This window comes from Aquarana catesbeiana, linkage group LG01 (assembly GCF_042186555.1).
Source record: "Aquarana catesbeiana isolate 2022-GZ linkage group LG01, ASM4218655v1, whole genome shotgun sequence".
Lineage (NCBI taxonomy): Eukaryota > Metazoa > Chordata > Amphibia > Anura > Ranidae > Aquarana > Aquarana catesbeiana.
This window is the reverse complement of record NC_133324.1, coordinates 749833216-749859350: the sequence shown is the minus strand read 5'-3', so window position 1 is coordinate 749859350 and position 26135 is coordinate 749833216. Positions and strand designations below refer to the sequence as shown.

General features: G+C 41.9%; 1 protein-coding gene across 5 annotated transcripts in view; it reads right to left on the bottom strand.

Moving 5' to 3' along the window:
* GRIA2 (glutamate ionotropic receptor AMPA type subunit 2) overlaps positions 1-26135 on the bottom strand; it is a 253373-nt gene that overhangs the window by 120870 nt on the left and 106368 nt on the right. For all 5 annotated transcript variants that reach the window (XR_012236634.1, XM_073605735.1, XM_073605713.1 and 2 more), the window contains exons 4-5: positions 10955-11151; positions 6203-6256 (exon numbers count right to left, since the gene is read on the bottom strand). Coding sequence is in view for 4 of the 5 variants with exons in the window: in XM_073605735.1 (XP_073461836.1) it covers positions 6203-6256; positions 10955-11151 (251 nt within the window). In the remaining variant the exon portion in view is untranslated. The remainder of the gene's footprint in view (positions 1-6202; positions 6257-10954; positions 11152-26135) is intronic.

Genomic DNA, 26135 nt, shown 5'->3' with positions numbered 1-26135 from the left:
GACTGTTCCACTGCTTAATCGTTGTTACGGGAAAAATTTAAAGCGCCCCTGTCCCCGTGTGCTCGCATGCAGAAGCGAACGCATGCCTAAGTCCTGCCCACATATAAAACCGGTGTTCAAACCACACATGTGAGGTATCGCTGCGAACATTAGAGCGAGAGCAATAATTTTGGCCCTAGACCTCCTCTTTAACTCAAAACATGTAACCAGTAAAAAATTTTAAAGCGTCGCCTATGGGGATTTTTAAGTAGCGAAGTTTGGCGCCATTCCACAAACATGTGCAATTTTGAAGGGTGATATGTTAGGTATCTATTTACTCGTTGTAACTTCATCTTTCACATTATGCAGAAACATTGGGCTAACTTTACTGGTTTTTTTTTTAAAGTACAAAACTGTTTTTTTCCAAAAAAACGCGTTAGAAAAATTGCTGCGCAAATACCGTGCGAGATAAAAAGTTGCAACGACCGCCATTTTATTCTCTAGGGTCTTTGCTAAAAAAACATATATAATGTTTTGGGGTTCTATGTAATTTTCTAGCAAATAAATGATGATTTTTACATGTAGGAGAGAAATGTCAGACTTGGCCTGGGTGCTCCAGAACGTCTGAAGGTGCTCCCTGCATGTTGGGCTTCTGTATGTGGCCACGCTGTGTAAAAGTCTCACACATGTGATATTGCCATACTCAGGAGTAGCAGAATGTGTTTTGGGGTGTAATTTGTGGTATGCATATAATGTGTGAGAAATAAGCTGCTAATATGACAAATTTGTGAAAAAAAAAAAAAAGAAAAAAACAAATCTTGATTTTGCAAAGAATTGTGGGAAAAAATGACAACTTCAAAAAATTCACCATGCATCTTACTAAATACCTTGGAATGTATTCTTTCCAAAAAGGGGTAATTTGAGGGATATTTGTACTTTCTGGCATGTTGTCTCAAGAAATTATATAGGCGGTCAGTACTTCAGGTGTGATCAATTTTCAGATATTGGCACCATAGCTTTTGGACTCTATAACTGTCACAAAGACCAAATAATATACACCAATTTGTACTTATGTTTACCAAAGATATGTAGCAGTATAAATTTTGGCCAAAATTTATGAAGAAAAATTACTAATTTGCTAAATTTTATAACAGAAAATGTATTTTTTTACCGAATTTTCAGTCTTTATTCTTTTGATTAAATGTCACCAAAAGAAATTTCTATTTGTGTGAAAAAAGGACAAAAATTTCATATGGGTACAGTGTTGTATGACTGAGTAATTGTCATTCAAAATGTGAGAGCACCGAAAGCTGAAAATTGGTCTGGTTAGGAAGGGGGTTTAAGTGCCCAGTGGTCAAGTGGTTAAATATCGTGCCTGGGGGGTATCTATAGTATGCCTGTAAAGTGGCACCATTTTCCCTTGTTTAGAACAGTACCGCAGCAAAATTACATTTCTAAAGGAAAAAAGTCAATTAAAACTGATTGCGGCTGTAATGAATTGTTGGTTCTCGGCAATATAGATAAAACTCATTGAAAAAACGGCAAGGCAAAAAATTGCATGCAAAATCCGTACCAGGCCCTTCAGGTCTGGTATGGAAATTAAGGGGAACCCTGCACCAAATTTTTATTAAAAATGGCGTAAGGCCCCCCCAAAATCCATACCAGACCTGAGGGGAACCCTGCACAAAAAAATGGCGTAGGGGTCCCTCCAAAATCCATACCAGACCCTAATTCGAGCAAGCAACCTGGCAGGCCACAGGAAAAGAGGGGGGATGAGAGAGCGCCCCCCCTCCTGAACCGTATCAGGCCACATGCCCTCAAAATGGGGAGGGTGCATTGGAGTAGCCCCCCAAAGCACCTTGTCCCCATGTTGATGGGGACAAGGGCCTCATCCTCACAACCCTTGCCTGGTGGTTGTGGGGGTATGCGGGTGGGGGGCTTATCAGAATCTGGAAGCCCCCTTTAACAAGGGGACCCCCCAAATCCCGCCCCCCATGTGAATTGGTAACGGGTACATTGTACCCCTACCATTTCACATAAAAAGTGTCAAAAATAGTAAAAAAAGACAGGAGACACTTTGGGACAAGTCCTTTATTAAAGAATAAAAAAATAAAAATGTCCCGCAATGTAAATCCATCTCCATCGACTGACGAGCCGAAAAAAGAAAAAAAAAAGCAGCAACAGCTCCGCCTCCATGGGAGGCTCCCACTGAGTAACGCTTCTTCTTAGTGACAGCTGTTATATAGCTGAGGGCGGGGCCACTCGGTGACGTAAATGGGGACCCTGCCTTCCTCTGAAGTCAAGTCGTGGCGTGAGATGGATCTACAGTGCAGGACATTTTTATTTTTTTATTTTTTAATAAAGGACTTGTCCCAAAGTGTCTCCTGTCTTTTTTACTATTTTTGACACTTTTTTGTGAAATGGTAGAGGTACAATGTACCTGTTACCAATTCACATAGGGGGTGTCTGGATCTGGGGGTCACCTTGTTGAAGGGGGCTTCCAGATTCCGATAAGCCCCCTGCCTACATACCCCCACAACCACCGGGCAAGGGTTGTGGGGATGAGGCCCTTGCCCCCATAAACATGGGGACAAGGTGCTTTGGGGGGCTACTCCAAAGCACCCTCCCCATGTTGAGGGCATGTGGCCTGGTACGGTTCAGGAGGGGGAGGCGCTCTCTCGTCCCCCCCTCTTTTGCAGGGATTTCCGCTAACGTCCTGTTTGGCTATGGGACAGGAAGTGAAGGGAAATCTCTGCAACAGGACACAGATGGTGGAAAAAAATCTGACAGGGGTTATAACACTCCCTTGTGCTATCCAAATTGTTTTAGATAAATGCCTATAGCTCTACTTTAATATATATTAAGTGGACAAATGGCTTTTTTTTTCATAAATAGACCCCCTAAGAGTTTCAAAGGGGAGATTACCTGGAAAGGTTGCATATGTGCTTGTCAATTTTAATTGCATTTAGAGCATGAAAGGCATAAACAAAAATGCCTGTTCGTCCAAAATCGCCAGCTCTACCACTGGCTGAATAAAAGTAGTAATGTCACAGAAAGGACCGCAACACTGGCTGGATATTGCTGGAGGAGGAAGGAGCTGGAAGAAAGGCAGATTACACTCTCTTCACCTGTTTTCAGTCACACAGAGGAGCATCACACTCATGGAACTGATTTGACAATGGGTCAGAAAATGTCTTAAGTGCATAGTTTCTCCACGCAGTACTTTGCTGCTCCAGAGCATAGAGGTAGTGCCAGTGCACCATAGACGCATCTCTTTTTTACCTAATGTAGTCTGTTTCATGCACAGCAGCTAGTATCCTATCCTTCAATCTCATCCCACACTTTTCTACCCTTCTCCTAAACATTGCATCCACCATAATACCCTCCACATTTCTCTCCTCCAAATATTGTCCACCTAACCTTTGCAGTTTTCTCCTGTACACACTGCAGCCTACAGGCATGTCAATATTTCACTTTTTGACACTGAAAACCCATCTCAAAACACCCCAATGTACCTTGTGCATTAAAATAAAAATCTAAGGTTGATCAGATTTTCAAAGCTTCCTGAAATGTCTATCAACCAGTGCACAAATTTCCACTTCAGAATAAATGAGTCAGTTCCAAAATGCTACCTCAAGAATGTCTGAACTTCCTAGGTTTCTAAGATACTGCAGTGTTGGGCTACTTGCCCATACGCCTGGAATGCAAGAATTCTGATTTAGACAATCTGGAAGCAGCAGAGCTGGACACTGTACCTGTGCCTCATGGGTGCACTAAAACACCAGGACTGGACATAGAAAATCTTAGCCTTAGCCTGCTTTAAAAGGTGGTTGTCAATATATGCCTAAGGGGAAACCATCAGTCACGCACTGCAGAGCTTGTATAATAAGTTGTAAGTAGGAATAAGCGGAGTTGTTTTCAGGCACGAGTCCCAACTTATTTAACCTATACCACCAGGAAGCTGTCAAAACCGACAGCCAATCATAGGTGGTGGAGACATTGAGATATGAAAGATTATTCTAATCACTCTCTGATTTGCAATATTTACATACTTTAACAAGCATTTTAGACACTGTAATGTATACAGCAAAAAACTTTGTGTAACCCCACGCCCATCAACTGCTGCAATCAACACTTCTGTTTATGATAAAAACTCCAAATCGTATGTGCAGCGCTATACTTAGTATGTAAACAAATAAATTATAATAAAAATGAAAACTAAAAATGTATAATCATGCTATGCAAAACTGTGCAAAATGGTCAAACCAATGTTATTCAATTCCGAATGTGGTTGTAAAGGCACAAGGTTTTTTACCTTTATGTATTCTATGCATGAAAGTAAAAAACTCTCTGTGTGCAGCATCCCTCTCCAGCCTCCCCTAATACTTACCTGAGCCCCCTCTAGATCCAGCGATATCGACAAGAGCCTTGGTTCTCTGGGGATTCGGACTCCTGATTGGCTTTTGGCAGCTGTTGGAGGAGATGGGGGGATGTACTCTTTGAGTGCATACTCATCTATCATTCAGTCCTGTCCACAGGACAGGGCTAAACCTGCCCACAGTCCAGCTCAGGTCGACCTAGTGACAAGGGGGTCCCACCCCAAATCTGCCCACTTACTGCAAGGTTCCACGCAAACCCTGCCTCTAATTATGTGCAAACTGCCCACTTGCACCCCCAAATCACTGAAATGAATGCCTTAATGAACTATTGCACATGATTGTGCAGTAACTCAAGTAAGACCTCAAGTACACTGGGCTAAGCCCCGCAGCATGAGACCCCCCCCCCAAAAAAAAAAACAAATTATAAGAAAGCTTCGATGATAGGCCACACATTTGACCTAAGCCTCGGTTCACACCAGAGGCGGCACGACTTGCAGGTCGCCTCACCGAGGCGACCTGCACACGACTGCCGGGGCGACTTGCAAGACGACTTCTATATAGAAGTCCATGCAAGTCGCCCCCAAAGTAGTACAGGAACCTTTCTTCTAAGTCGGAGCGACTTGCGTCGCTCCGATTAGAACGGTTCCATTGTACAGAACGGGAGGCAACTTGTCAGGCGGCTAGGTCGCCTGACAAGTCGCCCCCGTGTGAACCGAGCCTGACAGTTCCAGCTGTAAGCAGGAAAACTTATTTACAGCTATGCCATTCTCTGTGTGTTTACCATCATACCCTAGAATATAATTAAAGCATATAAGGTACAGCCTTAGCTATGTGTGGCTGGAGATTATTAGCGTGACTCATGCATGAGTTCTAGAATTTGCAGGTCATTCTGAAAAATAGCTGTACAAAGCTACATCTGCATAGTTAAAAGAGATAATACAAAATATAACTCCTATGGCAGCAAAAACTGCAGCAAAAGCAAAACCATACAGACAAATCCAACAGTAGCTAAGCAACAGTTTAAAAGATCAATGAAAGTGATAAAAACAAGAACAAAAATGATAACAATAACAGTTGGAAGGAACTTTTTCCCTGTCTTATTAAGCTACTAACTTTCAGGGCCCATTTCCATTAAATGTTGTTTTAAGGAATGTGCATGAACATGTATTTATGCATTGAGGCATGCCATACATTTTGAATGCACTGTCAATGCACATTAGTGCACAAAAGAAATGTTCCTGTCACATGTCAGTGTAGAGGAGGGACAGCCGTCAATAGATGCCCCATAGTAAGCCTATGGGTGACATCATGGCCCAGGCTCTGGAGCAGTTGTCGCTGCCTCTCCTCTACACTAAAACTGTTACTGGAAAGGTCATGGACCAGAGCAACTTCAGAATAGGTAAGTATAGACATAGATAGAATAGGCTTAGAATGGGGGTGGGAATAGATTTTAGCTTAATTAGGCTTTGACTGGAACTAAACTTTAATGGGGCTGCAACACACATATGACCATGCAAAAATGCATGTTACCACAATGTGATAGAGTATAAAAAAATTATTAAATTTCCTTTGGCACAACACTTTTTTGAAAAGTTCATGCCCTAGCACTCACTAAAATGATTGTTAAAATCAACCTTTCAACAGTGCTGAACATTGTAACTGGATTGTAACATGGAAACAAAAGTAACTATGAAGGGATATTAGAGCACTTTGATTGCAGATACCCCCTTCATATACACAATTGGCAGTAAAATCAACAAAATAAAAAAAAAAGTAATCTGTACATATTAAAGTAGAGAGTATATTTCAATTGAGGTTAGGAAGTATATTTCATTTATACTCACTAGATTTGCTATGATATAATGATAACCTTTTACGTGTTTTCCGATGGTGATAACCTATGAAATAAAGGAAGATGATTATCTACAAATTAATTTGGTTTCTGAAAGATATCAAATGTTTACTAGTATTTTATTACCTTCTTATTGCACTATAATTTTAAATAATTTAGCATTTTGTTGGTTTTGTTTTTTGTTATAATGTCTCTCAAATTAAAGTTTGTATTTGTGTACTCTTTAAATGCACCAATACTTTCAGCAAATGAGCCAGAGAAAGGACATTTTTATCAGATGAAATAGTAAAAAAAAAAAAACAATACTCATTATTGGGGGATGGGCATGAGGCCACCAATTACATTCTATTGTAAGAACTAAACAGAGGGGTCAAGGCTCTTGCTGGATATAGTGCTGATGAGTAAGTAATGAAATAAAAAGGGACATTTGCTGTTTTTAAATAAGCCTGTGCATACTACAGAAAAATCCTTAACAACCCTATCACATTTGCCTTTCAAGTGACATCTAATGGATCTGCCCAGGATTTCTTCAAGCTGGTTCATGCGTGTGCCTTTTGCAGCTAAAGTTTAAACCTGGTAGACAGGGCAGATTTACCATTATACAATGTACAATAGATCTGTATCTATCGGAGGCAAAAGCACATATAGAGTATTTTTCTTGAAAGGATATCAATAACACATTTTTCCCCAAACCATGTGGAAATATAAATATATGCTATGTACCAGTGTTGGTCACCAGTGATTGAAATCTTGCTCTGGTGGTAGTAGTGGTTACCGATGGATTTTCTATTTTTACAGTATATGGTTTTTAGTTGGAAGAAAGGGGTATCTAGAGCTGAAAGGAAAGCTCTCATAGGAATACCCGGCTCAGCATAAGAACTGATTCTTTAATTTTGGTATCATCCTGTGTATCAAACAGCAGTGCTTGATGAGTTTGATGTTGAGAAACTTTGAGTGGTCTAGACACAGCCTTGACCGTAACCCTCCTTAACTAATCTGGGATGAATTAAAAACCTAACTGCAAGCCAGATCTTCTTGTTCAACATTAGTATTTGACTCCTCCAGTACTCTTTTGGCTCAATGGGCTTAAGTCCCTAGGCACATTGCAGAAATATTTCCAGAGGGATGGAGGCTGTTACAAATGCAAATAGGGGCTAACTCCATATTAATGCATTTTCTTTTGAATCGGATAACATACAAGCTCATTTAAGTGTGATAGGTGCCTACAAACTTTTAGTATTATGGTTTCTTACTGCATGGAACTGTTTCCCTTTGCAATTTACAATCTCTGTTCTTTGTACTTGATTAATTATGTACTGTATTTTAGGCTCATCCATGAAATTTTCCAAATGTGTCAACATTCAATGAATCTATAGAGAAAACAGAAAGGGGAGCACTTCTAAGGATAGCCGTATTAATAAAAGACAGAGATAAAGTTTTTCATCTCACCTGGTTCACATGTAATCAATGCGCCTTTTCTATGAGTATCTATTTCATTAGAAATTCAATCGGTATCGATCCTGGGCTGCTATGCCATTTGTCCTTGGCTTGAATCCTTGATCTGCATGTGGAAGTGGTGTGTGAGGTCTGCTGTGTCTTATGTGCAGACAGTGCATAAATCACTGTGTGGGGTTGCTCCTCTCATTCACTCCGAAGCAGTAGCTGATCTCTGGTGTAGTGGGACCGGCTCTGTGGGAGGTCTGATGTGCACTGGAGCCTGGCAAAACACAATAAGGCAGGCCATACATTCTGCAATTTTCTTGTACAATTTTGTTTTAGATTTACCAAAAACCATATAATATGAGGTTAAACCTAAACAATACTTTCAAAGAAATTGTACAAGAAAATTGTATAAAGTGTGGCCAGCTTAAAGCGGAACTATATTCACCTGTCATTGGCCAGGCCGAGATGACGTCACTCCCGTGCATGTGTGGGGGTTCCGTCAGATTCCTCATTGCCAAATTTGTGCTGTGAGCTACACTTGTGCAGATTACTGTACAGGGGCGGACAGGCAAGTAAGTATCTTTAATGTAGAAGAAACAAAGCATGTCTCTTCTGCATTAAAAATCCTGCCTGTCCGCCAGTTTTCATTCCTAGCCTAAAGATCCACTTTAAGTTTGTATATCGGCAGGCTCTAGTGTACATCATATCTCCCACAGAGCCGGTCCCAGTAGACCAGAGACTGGATACTGGTTCAGAGTGAGAGCAGCCAGAGTGATTTATAGAATGTCTACTAACAGGACACAGCAGACCCCACACAGTGTTTCTACATGCAGATCAGAGATTCAAGCTGGGGACAAATGGTATATCAACCAACAGCAGCCCATCCATACGGGGTGCAGGGGCAACGTCCCCCTAATCCATGCGCCCGGCCCCTAATTTACATGCAGTGCACTGGACGCAGGGACTCCAGTGGGAAGTTTTTTTTTTTTTTTTTAGAAGCACATGATTAGCTCAATCCAATAAACCTTTTCTTTAATTTATCTTTTCCTGTAAGAGTCGGTCCTTATATAGTACAGACGCTCTGCTTTATACAATCCTTGCAGCCTCTTCTCCTCATTCTTATATGTTCATTCCCTTTTTCCCTCCTAGTTCTGCTGTGCGATTTAGGTCCTTTCAAATCTATATATAGGAAATATGTATGATTTTATTTGGTCAACCTGTTTACTATAGTGTGGTCTTCAGCCTCAAGTATAAACCACCATTGTTATGAAGACTATTGATGTTTAAGTTGTTTATCTGTTATATATAATTGCTAACTGTAACTTTTTCTGATTACCATATTGATTGATTTCTCCTTTGCTGGCCTGTCCATTGTGGCTTGGATGGGCGCCATCTGGTGGCAGGTTTTTGGTTACCATGCGGCCGCCCAGCGTCACATCACCTCTTCCCTTGGTGCTGTGGCGCACGCAATGGCCGGGTGCTCTTCCCTCCCCCTGCTGGCCATTGTTGCTCCGTGCTGCGTGCGCCCCTCCCCCTGGTAGGCGCGCGTCTGTGTTTCTGATGGCGCTCCTGGCACAAGTGGCGAGCTTGCACACTGGAAGCTCTCGGCTGGTCCGGATGACGTCACGTCGGCTACGCCGATTGGCTGACTACGGACAGGACATGCACTCAAATAGGACTGTGCCCTGTCACTGTGTACAACCCGCTCCAGCAGACGGACGGCACCACACGTTTAACCTTTACTCCCATGGGACTCAGGTACCGTTAGCCTTTACGGTTCATATGATACATATCTCTCTAAACAACCCAGCCGTTGGTGAGTTAGTTATGCCATACTCTTTAAACCTAAAAAGTCTTCGACTTATTTATCATTTTTCATTTTTTATTGAATTTAGTTCTATATCTCTCTGTAGGTTACATTACTAATCTATACACCCTCATGGAATCTTACGTGGTGCTTAACTGCACCGTCCGCTTTCTTATACCTCTGCGGGTCATTTTATATGATCATAGACATATTTACCCAGTAAGTACTTATTTTGCCCTGCCCCCCTTTCTCCCTTTTCCCCTCCCCCCCTTTTTTTTCCCCTCCCTTCCCTCCCCCCTCCCCCTTCCCCCTTGACTTTTCATTGCCCCCTTTGGTGTCCTATCCTCTGCCGAATTGGTCTGACCAGCATGGGTTTCTTTAATTGTAGTATTTTGCATTTGTATTTTGGATTTTATGGTTACAGTATATACTAATTATATGTTATGTATTTTGATAGCCACACCACATTTTCTGCTCCTGAAGAAGCGTGAAGACACTTGCAACATGTTGAGAATTTGTGTGATATGAATTAACCGTCTGTTGATCTGCTATACAGCCATCTTCTCGGACCTGTCGCTACTCTGGATGGTTATCCTCATGTCCGAGTTACTATGTATCTAGATGGTTTTGTATAGCAACCGCTTCACTAAATATCTTTATGTATTCATGTGATCTGTGGTTTTTAACTGGTGTTCTATTTATATGTTTTTTTCAATAAATTATTTTTGTTATATATACTTGGTGTTACTGTGCCTACTAAGTCCAAAGTCCCATCTGTTTTCCTTTTGCAATTTAGTTATAGGACATTGGAACTTTTATATTGATTATGTATCCACAGCACCACTCTGTGTTATGATACATCTCCATTTTTCTATGATTAGCTAATTAGCTAATTGGCTTCAAAAAAGGGTGGGCTCAAGGCACTGCACCCTGAGCCCACCCAGTTGTGTGACAATAGCGAATCAATATTTAATACTGTCTTCCTGATTCTCCTCCCAGCCAATCCTGGCTCAGGAAGCGGGTCATGAGACCTGATTGGCCGAGAGTTGAAGCAATCCTAATGGCCGCAGAAGAGGAGGAGGGAGGAGACACAGGGGAAGCCATGCAGCCATGAAGATCAGATTGCTAATGCAATAGATAGATTACCCATGTACCAGGTGAGGATAAAAAGTTTGTCTTTTAGTAATACGGCTATTCTTGGAAGTGCTCCCCTTTCTCTTCTCCCTATAGATCTATATTGCTAATTTGAGAGCAGCTTTGGGTGCAGTAACTGGACACTATGATTTTAGAATCTGTGAACTGATTATTGGTCATTTGAACTGGAAAATAAACTTATTTTCTCAGAGCTCCTTTATATTAGGCTATATTTGTAAGATGTATGTGACATGGCTACATAATGGTATTGTAATGTATAGTGGTATTGGTAGTGTAAGCATTCAATAAATGATTTTGTTATGTAATAAGTATTCAGTATTATCTAGGCATGGAACAAACCTGATCAACAATATCGTTCACTTTATCTCTCTCACAGTCCAGAATCACTCTCCTTTCCTTTTTTATTTCCAAATCCTGAAAGAGGGAACGGTACGTCTCATCTTTCCTGTCATTGTTAATGTTGCCAACGTTGATTGCTGTCACTTGCCATTTCTTCTCAGCTGCAGAATCCAGCACAGCTTGCAGTGTTGATAAACCTTCAGAGACAAAATATCGGACACAAATACAGTCAAGATCAGCAATAACCCGGGGTCTTTGTATATTTATCTCTTAAAGCCACCCTGATCCATTTCTATTTCCCCACATTATTTAACTGAAAATAAATGAATTTCATTTTTGTAAACTGCAATAGTGATGTGATCCAAGAAAGAAACTTTGTACTAAAATTGCTAATTGTTTAGTACACTGTTTGTTAAAGTGGTGGTGGCACCATTCATTTTCTTTTTTAAGGCTTTTTTTTCATTTATTTTCACCAATTGATATGGCCAATAAGTCTGTTATTTTTCAACTTCCTTTAACCACTTGCCTACTGGGCACTTTTACCCCCTTCCTGACCAGGTCAATTTTCAGTTTTCAGCACTGTCACACTTTGAATGACAACATTGTACCCAAACAAAATTGTAATCCTTTTTCACACAAATAGAGCTTTCTTTTGGTGATGTTTAATCACCAATGGGGTGTTTTGATTTTTTTATTGCTTAACAAACAAAGACCAAGATTTTTGAAAAAAAACAAAAACTTTTTCATACTTTGTTAAAAAAAGTTTGAAAACAGGTAATTTTCCTCCTGTAGTGATGTACGCTGATGAGGCTGCACTGATGGGCACTAATAGACTGCACTGATGGGCACTGATAATCAGGGAACTGATTATCAGTGTCCTAAATATTGGTGCAATTCAAACAGTGCCCACCAGTGCTGCCAATGTGTGCCCACCAGTGCTGAAGGGCACTGATGAGGTGGCATTGATGAGGCTGCACTCATAGGCGCTATTGATGGGCACTGATGAGGAGGCACTGGTGGGCACTGATGAGGAGACACTGATGGGCACTGATGAGGAGACACTGGTGGGTACTGATGAGGCTCTACTGTTGGCGGCACTGATGGGCACTGGTAGGTGGCACTGATGGGCACTGATAGGCAACCTTGGTGGGCAGCACTGATGGACACTAATTGGCAGCACTGGTGGGCACTGATTGACAGCACTGGTGGGCACACATTGGCATCAATGGTGGGCACTGTTTGAACTGTTTGAACAGTGCCCCGATTATAAGTGTACATGTCCCTTTTAGAGAAGTTGGTTATCTGCTGTCAGCATGAGGAAAGGAGTATCGATAACCAGCTTGTATTTATATCCGTGATCAGCTGTGATTGAACACAGCTGATCACGTGGTAAATAGCCGCTGAATGGCTCTTTACCTCAATCTGTGATTAGCAGTGTCCCCTGGATCACAGAGCACACCGCTCACACTCTTTTCTATGGCATGCTGTGGAGAAATGGTTAAATCGATGGGTTTAATTTCATTGTAGCAGACCAAGCTGTCCAGCAAAAGTAGCAACTAGAAGGTGGAGCAAACCATTTAAAATCGATCTAAACCCATCAATTTAACTGTTTCCCAAAACCGTTATATTGAAGACATGCCATGAATGGTAACTGTCATGGTTGCTTGTGCTCTCAACCAAACTGTCAAGCCATCAAATGGCTGGTGTCATAGCTGATCACATGTGCAACACTATGGCAGATCAAACAAAGGCTGAGATGGTAACTTACTTGGCTGTAAAGGATAGGAGGGTCTACTTTGGGCTTTAACACTGCCAAGGGTTATTACAATGGTTTATAAATGTATGTAAAACCTTTAATCACAAAAGGATAAAAAACTGTTTCTGTAACTGCTTAAAGTGGAACTTTAGGCTAAGGCATTAAAATGGGTGGACAGGCAAACATTTTAATGCAGAAGAGACATGCTTTGTCTCTTTTTCGTTAAAGCGTCTTACCTGCTTGTCCACTCCTGTACAGTGAGCCACGCACACACAGCTCACTGTACAAATTCAGCAATGCCAAATCTGACTGGCATTCCCACCTGGCCAATGACACGGCCAAGCGATTGAGACCCAGAAGCCAGCTGCCATAGATGTCAGGGGTAGGACGGGGAGCTCGAGGATGCCACATCGCTGGAGCCTATGTAAGTATTGTTCCGCTTTAAGAAGTGTTGAAAGGACTTCAGCTTTAATATGTTGGTCAAGTCCATCTAAATCTAATGCATCTAACACTACTCTCTCCTCAGATCCCTACAGAATCTGGGAGTTCTTCTTTCCAGTAGCTTCTGTCATTTTTTTTTATTTGGCTAGGCTGAGCAGGAATCTGTGATTGAAAAAAAACTACAAGTCTCGTCTGCCACCATGGCAGAGATACTTGTTATTCTCAATGGTGTACAATTGCAATGATATTACCAACACTTGCCCCATATCTGAAGGTCCATACATTGGTACAGACCTGGGTCTGGAGGAATAGTCTAAGACAGTCACGCCATTGCACCAGCAATCCATTGATCGCTGTTGCAATGCTTTGCAGGCTCCAATGCAAAAAAATAATAAATGCACCTTTTTTATTAATCAATACAGGTGCATGTATTCATTTTTTTTTTCCAAAGGTGAACAGTGCCTTTAATTATTATTTCTCATTGCCCCATGTTTTTATTGTGTGCCTCCTATGTAAATTCTGCAACAAAAATGCAATTGTTTATGGAATACCAGTGTGGTCTATGCACTGGCTGTAGTAAGGTAGAGATTTGACTTTTAACTGCAGGAAAAATAGTATAGGGATATGTTCCCTATGTAAAGAACACTGTGCCAATGGACAATCTGCACTGCATCACCTGCTAAACTCTGGTAAGAATGCTCCAGCGTACTTTGATAGGGGTGAGTACAGTGAGTCCTTTCTGTCTTGTCAGCTGGCCAAACACTTGTGAGTTTTTCAGCAGTGGGTTATATTAAGCTTTCACAAAACAGTGAGGCACTGTTCTGGAAGGGTCCTTTACTGACAGCAGATTCCCCTGTGGTATCAGACAGCGTGCCTGTTGTGGGGTCTCAGGGCCAGAAGGACTAGGCCTTCATGCAGGCCCTATGCCTGGAGAGCCCCTAGCCTGAAGCCTGGGTCAAGAGGGTGTGCTCCGCTGGAATAGTGTCAAAGAACTGGAACATCGTAACACTAGAATCTCTTATTTTGTTGACTGCTCTGGGGGATAGTGTGCGATGCTTCCGGATGCTAAGACCCACCCAGTGAATGCTATAGTTTGGGTATTCCACCTCCTCTTGTCCCACTGTGCCAATTTAAAATACAGAGTTTACAACTGCATCTTCAAGACTAAACCTGCATTATTTGCAAGATCAAGTAATTGAGAATTCTATAAGCCCCATTTGTAACCCCAAGGCACTTTTAGACACTAAAGGCTTATGAACATGGAGAAAGTTACACTATCTTCGACTTAGCAGAGGGTTAGGATCTCCCTGTTATTCAGTACTGAAGAGAGGAGGATGGAAGTAAAGGAAAGCTAACAGAATTGGGACTAATAATGTCAGTGTATGGCAAAACATTATAATTTCCTCAGGATAGACCTGTTGATCCCATTGTTACACCTTCCCAAATTAAATGAGGGACTCCAGAAGCTATTCATGGAATTTCACAGAAACAGGATTCAGAGGGCCACAGTGTCTTACAGTGGGTGCGGGGAGGTCTAAAAACAGGGCAATAGTTAGATCTGGTGCTTGTAAACAGATGCATTTCTTCACTGTTACTCTAGCACAGGGGTCTCCAAACTATGGTCCTCCGGTTGTTCAGGAACTACAATTCCCATCATGCCTAGTCATGTCTGTGAATGTCAGAGTTTTTTAAATGCCTCATGGGACGTGTAGTTCCAACAGCTGGAGGGCCAAAGTTTGGAGATCCCTGCTAGCATCTCATAGTGCACGTTTCTTTATAGTCAATATGTCAACAAAAATAAAAATAAAATCAATACAAAATTGATTAATTCAAAAGAAAAGCAACCCCAAAACCTGGGTAAATACTCTATACAAATTGACCTCTCAGTATTCTCAAGATGCATTTCACTGAACCCTGTCCCATAGCAGGCTTAGATCACATGAATGCACACTGAGCAACATAGAGGCAGAATGTAATTTTGTAGGGAAGTTGTAATATATTGCAGCTTACCAGTTCTTACATGTGGTGGCTGCATTAGTTTTCTTTTATTCAGGCTCTTACCCTTAATTTACACTGTTATTCCTTGAAACCCTAACAATCTTCTCATTCCTGGGTGATTACGCTCATTCCTCCATTGTATCTATGGAGGGACCATCCATGCTGGCCTTCAAACAACACAGCTAACAATAACAATTCACGTTAAAAACAGAGGTTTTAGTTGTACATATTTGCAAATATATGTGAAAGCTGCAGTTCCTGCGTCAGAGCTTCTTTTTGTTCTGGGTCCTAACGCTATATTTTTGAGAGTTATCAAGTTGAAGCATATATAGCAGTGAATAAATTAAGGGCAGTTTTGCTGTACTGCAAAGGCTAGTTATAAATTGGGGTGTTTAATATCTTTTTGTATAGCTTGTTTGCTTGGTTTGGCTTGCGGACACAATGGATGCCTCCAGTCGCCATTGTGCTCTTGCTGAGCGCCCAATGTGTCTCTGTGCCTTTAAAGAGGAGTAGGCTTCCTCCAAGCAAACCTGCCCTTAATATATCTGCTGCTATATATGCTCCAACTTGGAGATTCTCAAAAAATAAGGAGTAAGGACTGCATTACACAGAGGAGCCTGGATGTAGGCACTGCAGCTTTTACATATATTTGCAATGGTGTGCAACTAAAACCTCTGTTTTTAACATGAATTGTTAGACAGGCTATCTGGTAAGTGGGCTGGGACATTTTTGTCTGTTTGTGTTGTGCATTGCCCTTCCTTGTGCGTTTAACTGCAAAGGCTAATTATAAATTGGGGTGGTTGCCATCTTTTTGTATGGCCTTCAAGCATGTCTGCCTTTACAACTTTACATAGTGGATGATGGAAGTAGTAGATTACACAAATAAGATAACATTATTTATTATGTTTTTAGGTCAGCTCACAGGAAGTGACAAGAACACTACATTTCTGGCAAGATGACCAAAGTATTTGATGCAGTGTCCCTAGCTTTAAAGAAAGAAAATGAGTGCAGCCACCACAGTTGAAGACTGGTAAGGTGCAATATGAGCGGAAAAACTCTGGACAGCCGTACTCCGAAGAAAGTTTCTTATGCCTTTTATTGAAAACTTGGGATCACATAGTACAAACCACAGCAAGGCGATACAGAAAAAACTGACGCGTTTCACACTATAATAAGTGCTTACTCATACTACATTTTTGTACATAGGTTTAGTTTTTCTCTAAGAGACCATCTTTGCAGGAGGCTAGCATTACATTGTCAGAATTAGTCTCTCTGTAAGGTCATGAAAAGCACTATCTGAAAAGGGAGAAGTGATAGTGCACCTGAAGGTTTCTGATTGTCCAGGAAACACCTCCTGGGGTTGGAAATCCCTAGCTAGTCCATCTGTTCTTTTCAAGATAATGGATCATTAACCGGTTCCCGACCGGCGCACGCCGATGTACGTCGGCAGAATGGCACGGCTGGGCAAATGGGCGTACCTGTAGGTCCATTTGAATTCCCCGCCGTGACATTGCGTGCGCGCCGGCGCGCCGGCCGGGAGCTCCGTGAGTCGGGTCGCGGGTCCCGCGGACTCGATCGCCACGGGGATACCCGCGATCGCCTCACAGAGAGGACGAATGGGGAGATGCTGATGTAAACAGCATCTCCCCATTCTGCCTAGTGACAAGTGTCACTCGATCTCTGCTCCCTGTCACACACCAGCCCATCCCCTGTACAGTTAGTAATCACTCCCCTAGGACACACTTAACCCCTCCCTGCCCCCTAGTGGTTAACCCCTTCACTGCCATTGTCATTTACACAGTAATCAATGCATTTTTAATCGCACTGATCGCTGTATAAATAACAATGGTCCCAAAAATGTGTCAAAAATGTCCGACATGTCCACCATAACGTCGCAGTCACAATGCAGAGGCGATCAAATACCACCAAAAGAAAGCTCTATTTGTGGGAAAAAAAGGACGTCAATTTTGTTTGGGAGCCACGTCGCACGCCTGCGCAATTGTCAGTTAAAGCGACGCAGAGCCGAATCGCAAAAAACGCTCTGGTCAGGAAGGGAGTAAAATCTTCCGGGGCTGAAGCGGTTAAGGTTATTTTTCTTTTTTTTAATTAAAAGTAAAAAGAAATAAGTTAAAAATATAATTTTAACCACGCACCAACCCAGCCGATTAACAAAATACGCTAGATATGCAGGCACTGATGCAGTGTCCCTAGCTTTAAAGAAAGAAAATGAGTGCAGCCACCACAGTTGAAGACTGGTAAGGTGCAATATGAGCGGAAAAACTCTGGACAGCCGTACTCCGAAGAAAGTTTCTTATGCCTTTTATTGAAAACTTGGGATCACATAGTACAAACCACAGCAAGGCGATACAGAAAAAACTGACGCGTTTCACACTATAATAAGTGCTTACTCATACTACATTTTTGTACATAGGTTTAGTTTTTCTCTAAGAGACCATCTTTGCAGGAGGCTAGCATTACATTGTCAGAATTAGTCTCTCTGTAAGGTCATGAAAAGCACTATCTGAAAAGGGAGAAGTGATAGTGCACCTGAAGGTTTCTGATTGTCCAGGAAACACCTCCTGGGGTTGGAAATCCCTAGCTAGTCCATCTGTTCTTTTCAAGATAATGGATCATTAACCGGTTCCCGACCGGCGCACGCCGATGTACGTCGGCAGAATGGCACGGCTGGGCAAATGGGCGTACCTGTAGGTCCATTTGAATTCCCCGCCGTGACATTGCGTGCGCGCCGGCGCGCCGGCCGGGAGCTCCGTGAGTCGGGTCGCGGGTCCCGCGGACTCGATCGCCACGGGGATACCCGCGATCGCCTCACAGAGAGGACGAATGGGGAGATGCTGATGTAAACAGCATCTCCCCATTCTGCCTAGTGACAAGTGTCACTCGATCTCTGCTCCCTGTCACACACCAGCCCATCCCCTGTACAGTTAGTAATCACTCCCCTAGGACACACTTAACCCCTCCCTGCCCCCTAGTGGTTAACCCCTTCACTGCCATTGTCATTTACACAGTAATCAATGCATTTTTAATCGCACTGATCGCTGTATAAATAACAATGGTCCCAAAAATGTGTCAAAAATGTCCGACATGTCCACCATAACGTCGCAGTCACAATGCAGAGGCGATCAAATACCACCAAAAGAAAGCTCTATTTGTGGGAAAAAAAGGACGTCAATTTTGTTTGGGAGCCACGTCGCACGCCTGCGCAATTGTCAGTTAAAGCGACGCAGAGCCGAATCGCAAAAAACGCTCTGGTCAGGAAGGGAGTAAAATCTTCCGGGGCTGAAGCGGTTAAGGTTATTTTTCTTTTTTTTAATTAAAAGTAAAAAGAAATAAGTTAAAAATATAATTTTAACCACGCACCAACCCAGCCGATTAACAAAATACGCTAGATATGCAGGCACTGATGCAGTGTCCCTAGCTTTAAAGAAAGAAAATGAGTGCAGCCACCACAGTTGAAGACTGGTAAGGTGCAATATGAGCGGAAAAACTCTGGACAGCCGTACTCCGAAGAAAGTTTCTTATGCCTTTTATTGAAAACTTGGGATCACATAGTACAAACCACAGCAAGGCGATACAGAAAAAACTGACGCGTTTCACACTATAATAAGTGCTTACTCATACTACATTTTTGTACATAGGTTTAGTTTTGCTCTAAGAGACCATCTTTGCAGGAGGCTAGCATTACATTGTCAGAATTAGTCTCTCTGTAAGGTCATGAAAAGCACTATCTGAAAAGGGAGAAGTGATAGTGCACCTGAAGGTTTCTGATTGTCCAGGAAACACCTCCTGGGGTTGGAAATCCCTAGCTAGTCCATCTGTTCTTTTCAAGATAATGGATCATTAACCGGTTCCCGACCGGCGCACGCCGATGTACGTCGGCAGAATGGCACGGCTGGGCAAATGGGCGTACCTGTAGGTCCATTTGAATTCCCCGCCGTGACATTGCGTGCGCGCCGGCGCGCCGGCCGGGAGCTCCGTGAGTCGGGTCGCGGGTCCCGCGGACTCGATCGCCACGGGGATACCCGCGATCGCCTCACAGAGAGGACGAATGGGGAGATGCTGATGTAAACAGCATCTCCCCATTCTGCCTAGTGACAAGTGTCACTCGATCTCTGCTCCCTGTCACACACCAGCCCATCCCCTGTACAGTTAGTAATCACTCCCCTAGGACACACTTAACCCCTCCCTGCCCCCTAGTGGTTAACCCCTTCACTGCCATTGTCATTTACACAGTAATCAATGCATTTTTAATCGCACTGATCGCTGTATAAATAACAATGGTCCCAAAAATGTGTCAAAAATGTCCGACATGTCCACCATAACGTCGCAGTCACAATGAAAATCGCTGATTGCCGCCATTTCTAGTAAAAAAAAAATTTTAATAAAAATGCTATAAAACGGTATATCCGTTTTATCCGTTTTATCCCACGGCAGAGCCGAATTCGCCCATGCCGTGGGATAATCTTTCTCCAAAAGCAGACACTGAAGAAGGAGACCTATCCAATCTCATCTCTAAAGCCATCGACTCTTCCCCGAAGGACGACCGAGAACTAGACATTTCTATTATGTTTATTTAGTAAACGCTATAACTTTTGCGCAAACCAATCAATCAATGCTTATTGTGATTTTTTTTTTACCAAAAATATGTAGAAGAATACGATCGGCCTAAACTGAGGAAAAAAAAATGTTTTTTTATATATTTTTGGGGGATATTTATTATAGCAAAATGTAAAAAATAATGCGTTTTTTTCAAAATTGTCGCTCTTATATTGTTTATAGCGCAAAAAATAAAAGCTGCAGAGGCGATCAAATACCACCAAAAGAAAGCTCTATTTGTGGGAAAAAAAGGACGTCAATTTTGTTTGGGAGCCACGTCGCACGCCTGCGCAATTGTCAGTTAAAGCGACGCAGTGCCGAATCGCAAAAAACGCTCTGGTCAGGAAGGGAGTAAAATCTTCCGGGGCTGAAGCGGTTAAGGTTATTTTTCTTTTTTTTAATTAAAAGTAAAAAGAAATAAGTTAAAAATATAATTTTAACCACGCACCAACCCAGCCGATTAACAAAATACGCTAGATATGCAGGCACTGATGCAGTTCTATTTTTAACACATTTAATTAGGATGGTTGTCAGTTTGGAAAAGAAGATTTATAAATGGAATGCTTTTTACAGTCTCCTCTATGTTAATCAGCTGTTGTTGTCTCTGCCGTATATGCTTTGCAGCTCATTTTATAGCCTTATTTACATTTTAAGTAATAGACAGACCTGACAAGTAACCATCCGCTTCAAGGACATGTCTCCTAACAGACATCTAAGTACGGGCAGAGACTTAGTACAATTGGTTATATAAAACCCAGCAGGAAATCAATTGCACATCAAGAATTTTCACATTTGTTTCCTGAAAATTCTGAAGTTATTGTGTTATCCTTACACATCCATTCTGATTATATACCTCACTGTAACATATTTCGCCCCTTGCAGCACCTACAGAATCTGTTTTGGCCAGGCAGTAAAGGGCATGTCTTTGGGACATAGTCAACTTGTAAGAAAGCATACCCAGAGTCATTCGAGGATGAGTGTACTCATGAAACATTACTTCATAACACATCCAGAGTAACAAAAACGGCTTTGCAAAAATAACCCTTTGTCTCAACCTTTGCTTTCGCTTAATTTTTGGAGCTGTTATTGGTAATTGGTATTGGTAATCATTTAGTAATGATTAAGCACAATATGTATGTGTGAAACCACAGTTTGGTGTCTTTGGTGTTATCTTTGTGAAACAAAATAAAAGGCAATCGGAAGTTCTGGATGTGCAGCCATTTCTTTCTTCAATCCCAGGCTACTGTAAAGTCCCTTTCACACTGGCTTTCCGATCAGGTCCGCCTGCCAGGTGGACCTGATCGGACACTCCATTTACCTTTGTGGAGTGGCGGATGTCAGCAGTGACACCCGCTTCTATCTGATCCAATCACGTCTGTGAAATCCAGACAGATGGTGACCCCATTTTCCATTCGTCTGGTGGATCGGATCAGATGGGATCGGATGAAAACGGACAGTCTATTCTAATCTGATCTCCCCATAGAGGAGAGCGAGGCTGTGACAGGTCAGTCTTAGCACAGTGAGCAAGAAGAGACTGACCCGTCATCCACCTGCTCAGTGGGGATCAGCAGAGCGATCCCCTGCTAAGCAACGGACCGCCCGTGTGAAAGGACCCTAACTCTTGTTTTGTTTACAATTAACTTATGGAGTTTGTTACTTTATATTGGGTAACCTAAGCTATTAAAAATGCAAGCTTTCAAAAACCCTTTAGGTTGCTTCTTCAAGCGCTCTACAATTCATTTTCCCTGTACATTCAGCTTAACTAATTACTTTTCTGTCAGGTGCCATAAATTATGATTTTTATTTTGCACTGCATTCATACAGTCTTCGACAGTCACACCTGTTAGAAGCAGACTCCCCAATCTCATATATTTTTAGCAACTGTGTACGAGTAGATCTTCCATAAATCCATATTAGAACTCATCTTCCAAAGTGGTGACAAAAGAGTTCTATATATTTAACTTTAGATGTGTTAAGGGATTTCAATGTGTACAAAAGTACACACATTATAATTACAGACATTGAACTGGGTGAACTGTAAAACATTTGTTTACTGTAAATGGGTTGTAATGTGTGTTTTTACAACTGTACAATTTTCACTTTGAGAGTCAATTAATATGAGTGTCCACAATCTTTAAAATTAAAGAAAATGTTTAGGCTTAAATACAGGGGCCTGCATTCACTATATTAGGTTTCCCACAGTACATATAACATGGAAATGCAATTATTTTAGCAAAATATAAACTGCTATAAAACATTTTCTCATCAGCAGTATATTGCAGTCTTGTGACTTCTATCAGTGCCTAGTAAAGCTTGTAGGAGGAGTTTTAATACTGCACTGGTTATCAGGATGCAGGACCCCTGACCCTTTGTCTGGGCAGTGCTGATTGGCCCTGTGCTGATCACCTGCCCTCTCCCAAGAAAAAAAAAACTCTCTAGTATTACACACTAAACTGAGCATGTGCAGCCTGACTCCAGTAACTCTGTCTTATCCAGACAGGTTTTTGAGACAATGCAAGAAGAGGAGGATCTGTCCATACAGAATCAAACAGCCGTTTTACAAAATGCAGAGGATTAACCCCTCAGGTTCCACAGTGAGTATAGGAATGCTTATACAAACTGATTTTACTGTAGTGGGTTTAGTAACACTTTAACACCACATCTTTTAACCACTTAAGGACCAGCTGCCGCAGTTATACTGCAGCAGGTTGGCTCCCCTGGGAAAATCACCGTAACTGTACATCGGCCGCTTTAAGAGCTCTAGGGGGCCCGCGCATGCCCGCAGCTTGACGTCACAGCCAATGAGCGTGGCCGGTGGGCACGATGCCCACCAGCCACCCGCGATGACTCCTGACAGAGACAGAATGGAGATCTATCAATGTAAATAGACAGATCTCCATTCTGTCAGGGGAGGAAAGACAGATCTACTGTTCCTACTGATTAGGAACAGCAATCGGTCTCCTCTTCCAGGCGGTCCCATCCCCCACAGTTAAAAACACTTCCTAGGTAATACATTTAACCCCTTGATCGCCCGTAGTGTTAACCCCTTCCCTGCCACTGACATTTATACAGTAATCAGTGGCTATTTTTAGCTCTGATTGCTGTATAAATGTCAATTATCCAAAAAAAGTGTCAAAAATGTCCGTTGCAATGTCGCAGTCCCGCTAAAAATCGCTGATCGCTGCCATTACTAGTAAAAAAAAAATATATAAAAATGCTATAAACCTATTCCCTATTTTGTAGGCGCAATAACTTTTGCACAATTGGCTGCATATATAGTAAATATCTCCTAAACGGTGCACGTTTAAGAACTATTTACAGTATCCACAGGTAAGCCTTATATAGGCTTACCTATAGGTACAAGTCAAAGATTGACGTTTACAACCACTTTAATGCATTCAATGCATTAGGATAAAAAAAAAAAAAAAATTATTTGCAGCTCCTCCCGCAATCCTCCCTAAATACTCACCAATCTCAGTCCAGTGCTGTGCAGTCTGCAGCAGCTCTTTTCCCCTCTCCCGGATCTCATAGGCTAGGCTTGGCTGAGAGCAGCGGGAGCCATTGGCTCCTGCTGCTTTCAGTCAAAACCTGTGCACAGAGAGCGGGGGACGGGGCCGAGCTGGGCTGTGTGTCTGAATAGAGGCAAACAGGTCGGTTTGGGAGTGAGTCCGTATGAGTGCTCCCATGGGAAGCAACTTCCTATGGGAGCACGTGACTGGGGGGGGACTGGGGGGGGAGTAGGCAGGGGACACGAAAAGAGGAGGATCACCTACAGAAGCTAATGCCCATTATTTTATAAAAGCAAAAACACTAACAAGCCTGTTCCTATTAATTTAGAAAAACCTTATATTGGGCCCTATGTATCCTTATACAATAACCCAAACTTGTTTCAAAAGTCAGTACTTATTTCCCATATTTCTCTGGACTGCTTTTTACAATAATTCCCCAGTGAAAGTATTAGCCAGTAACAGCGATTAAATGTATTACCGGCTGATATTCAGGAAAGTCATTTTTATAAATATGGGTGGCTGTATAAAATTGTAACATTATTCTTTTTGATTGATTTTATCTTTATGTTTGGCTAGAAAACTAGTCTAACTATTATTGTGTTTGCAGGCATCCAGTGAACACAATAAATACATCTGTGATATTACCTGATCTGTGTATTTGTTACCTCCAGATTTTAGAAAGAGTGTCACCAGTTTGTGTCAGCAAAAGCATACAGGGAATAAAGTGTCTACAGGTAAGCCCAGTAAACACATCCCTCAGCCTGTGCATTAAAATAGTCCACACACTGCAGGAAAGAGCTAACTTAGACCTCTTTTAACTGTAGATGTGGCCTTACAAAACTTGACAGAAGAATTTACAGATGATCTCTGTTTTTTATTGAAGTCTGACATTTTAATGGTGCAGAGCTCATCTTTCTCTAGGCTGTGCCCCATGAAATGTTGGACAAAAACATAGATTATCCATAATTTGTCCTGTCAAGTCCTGTGAGTGCCCTGGCTACATCTATATTTGAGGACTATAGGAGCATACCCAGGCCTGTTTAGTTTATGGTGTGTGGGTACCCCTGTATCAGATTATATCTGCTTGATAGCACATTGAAGCCTAAGTCAATAACCCTACTTACACTTGGCTGTGCAGCAACCTATAATTTAATTGAGGTGAATCAGTGATCAAGCTTGCTTAAAGGCACTCCTTTTCAATAAAATAAACTATGCAGTCTAGGAGCCCCAGTGTATTAAAAATATACCCCTGTGGGGGTAGGGTAGGAAAAGCAGAAGCACCTTCATTCCTGGGATGCTGTAAAGGTTACTCTACAAAAACCATTGTGCAGTTGCTGCATGAATACCATGTTGGGGATATGCAAGCATGCAGATATATATATATATAGCGGCAAAAGGTATTGGGCTATTGGTAGGGTGGAGAAAGGGAGGGATTTTAAGGGGGTTGAAGAGGTAAAAGTTTTTTCACCTTAATGCATTCTATGTATTAAGGTGAAAAAATATCCGACAATACCGGCCCCCCCAGCCCCCCCGTTCTACTTACCTGACCCCTCGAAAGTCCCGCGCTCGCCCCCGACATCCTCTTCGCCGCTCAGCCTGGCCGTTGATTGGTTACAGTGGATGGATTGAAAGCAGCGCAGCCATTGGCTCGCGCTGCTGTCAATCACATCCAATGATGCAGCATGCCGGGGGGCGGGGCCGAGTGATACAGTGAGCGGCTATGGCCGCCGGCTGTATCACGGGAGCACGCCCGCAAGCACTCAACACCATGCGAGGGAGCTTGCATGAAGGTGTTGAGTCCTTGCGGGGGGGAGCTGAGACAGCCGCCGAGGGACCCCAGAAGACCAGGTTCAGGGCCACTCTGTGCAAAACGAGCTGCACAGTGGAGGTAAGTATAACATGTTTGTTAATTTAATTATCTTTAGTGATCCTTTAAGCCACATTGTTATACAGGAGGCTTTGTTACAAGAATTTAGTGTTCCTATGCACTGTTTCAATATTTTTTAAAACATGTTTTGGCTGTAACTCATTGTAGGTACTCATGTGTTTTAATTCTTGAATACATGTTGTACTTTATAATTTGATTAAGTTTGTTATGGCATGCGTTTTCCATGTCACAGCTGGTGGTTATCCATTTTGTAGGCTGAGGTGGCAGACGGCTAACTGAGTTAGTGTAAAGTCTATCACTAGATTTGGCGCAATGCTATGCTAGCCAGCATTTACTTGGTTAGCTACTAAGTCGATAAAACTTTTGGCATTAAGCCCAAATTAGTCCCTGAGCCTAACCTCAGTGGTTGGGAGCTGAATCGGCTCCTGATAAAAAATTGACTGCCAAGAAGAGTTTGAGATATGCCATCCAGCACTGCAAAAGGGAGTCTGGATTTGATTATGTTAATTGTCTACTTATTCTTTATTTATACTGTTGTATCAAGCTGTGGCCGATACTCAAATTAAGTATCAACCCAGTATCAAAGTATCAACCCAGTTGATAGAATTATTTTGTCCATTTTTTTATTTATGGTAATGCTTGTGTAAGGGGAGAAATGAACACTGGTTCAGCCAACCATTCTACATAGACCTATAGCTGTGAACAACAGCTTTAGTTTATATTACTTATAAATATTATTTTCACATTTGGATGCACCTGATCTTTTTAATATGGACCACAAATACTCATTACTTTTGCTGCATTGTTTAAATCCATTATCCATTAATCCATCTTTTTCCATTAAAATCAACCTTGTAGAACTTTTATTATTACATTAGGCATTTTAATTTTTAATATCATGAGTACCTACATATAAATATATACTGCCAGCCACAATAAAACATGCATGAAAAACTATGACTTATGTTTTTAATA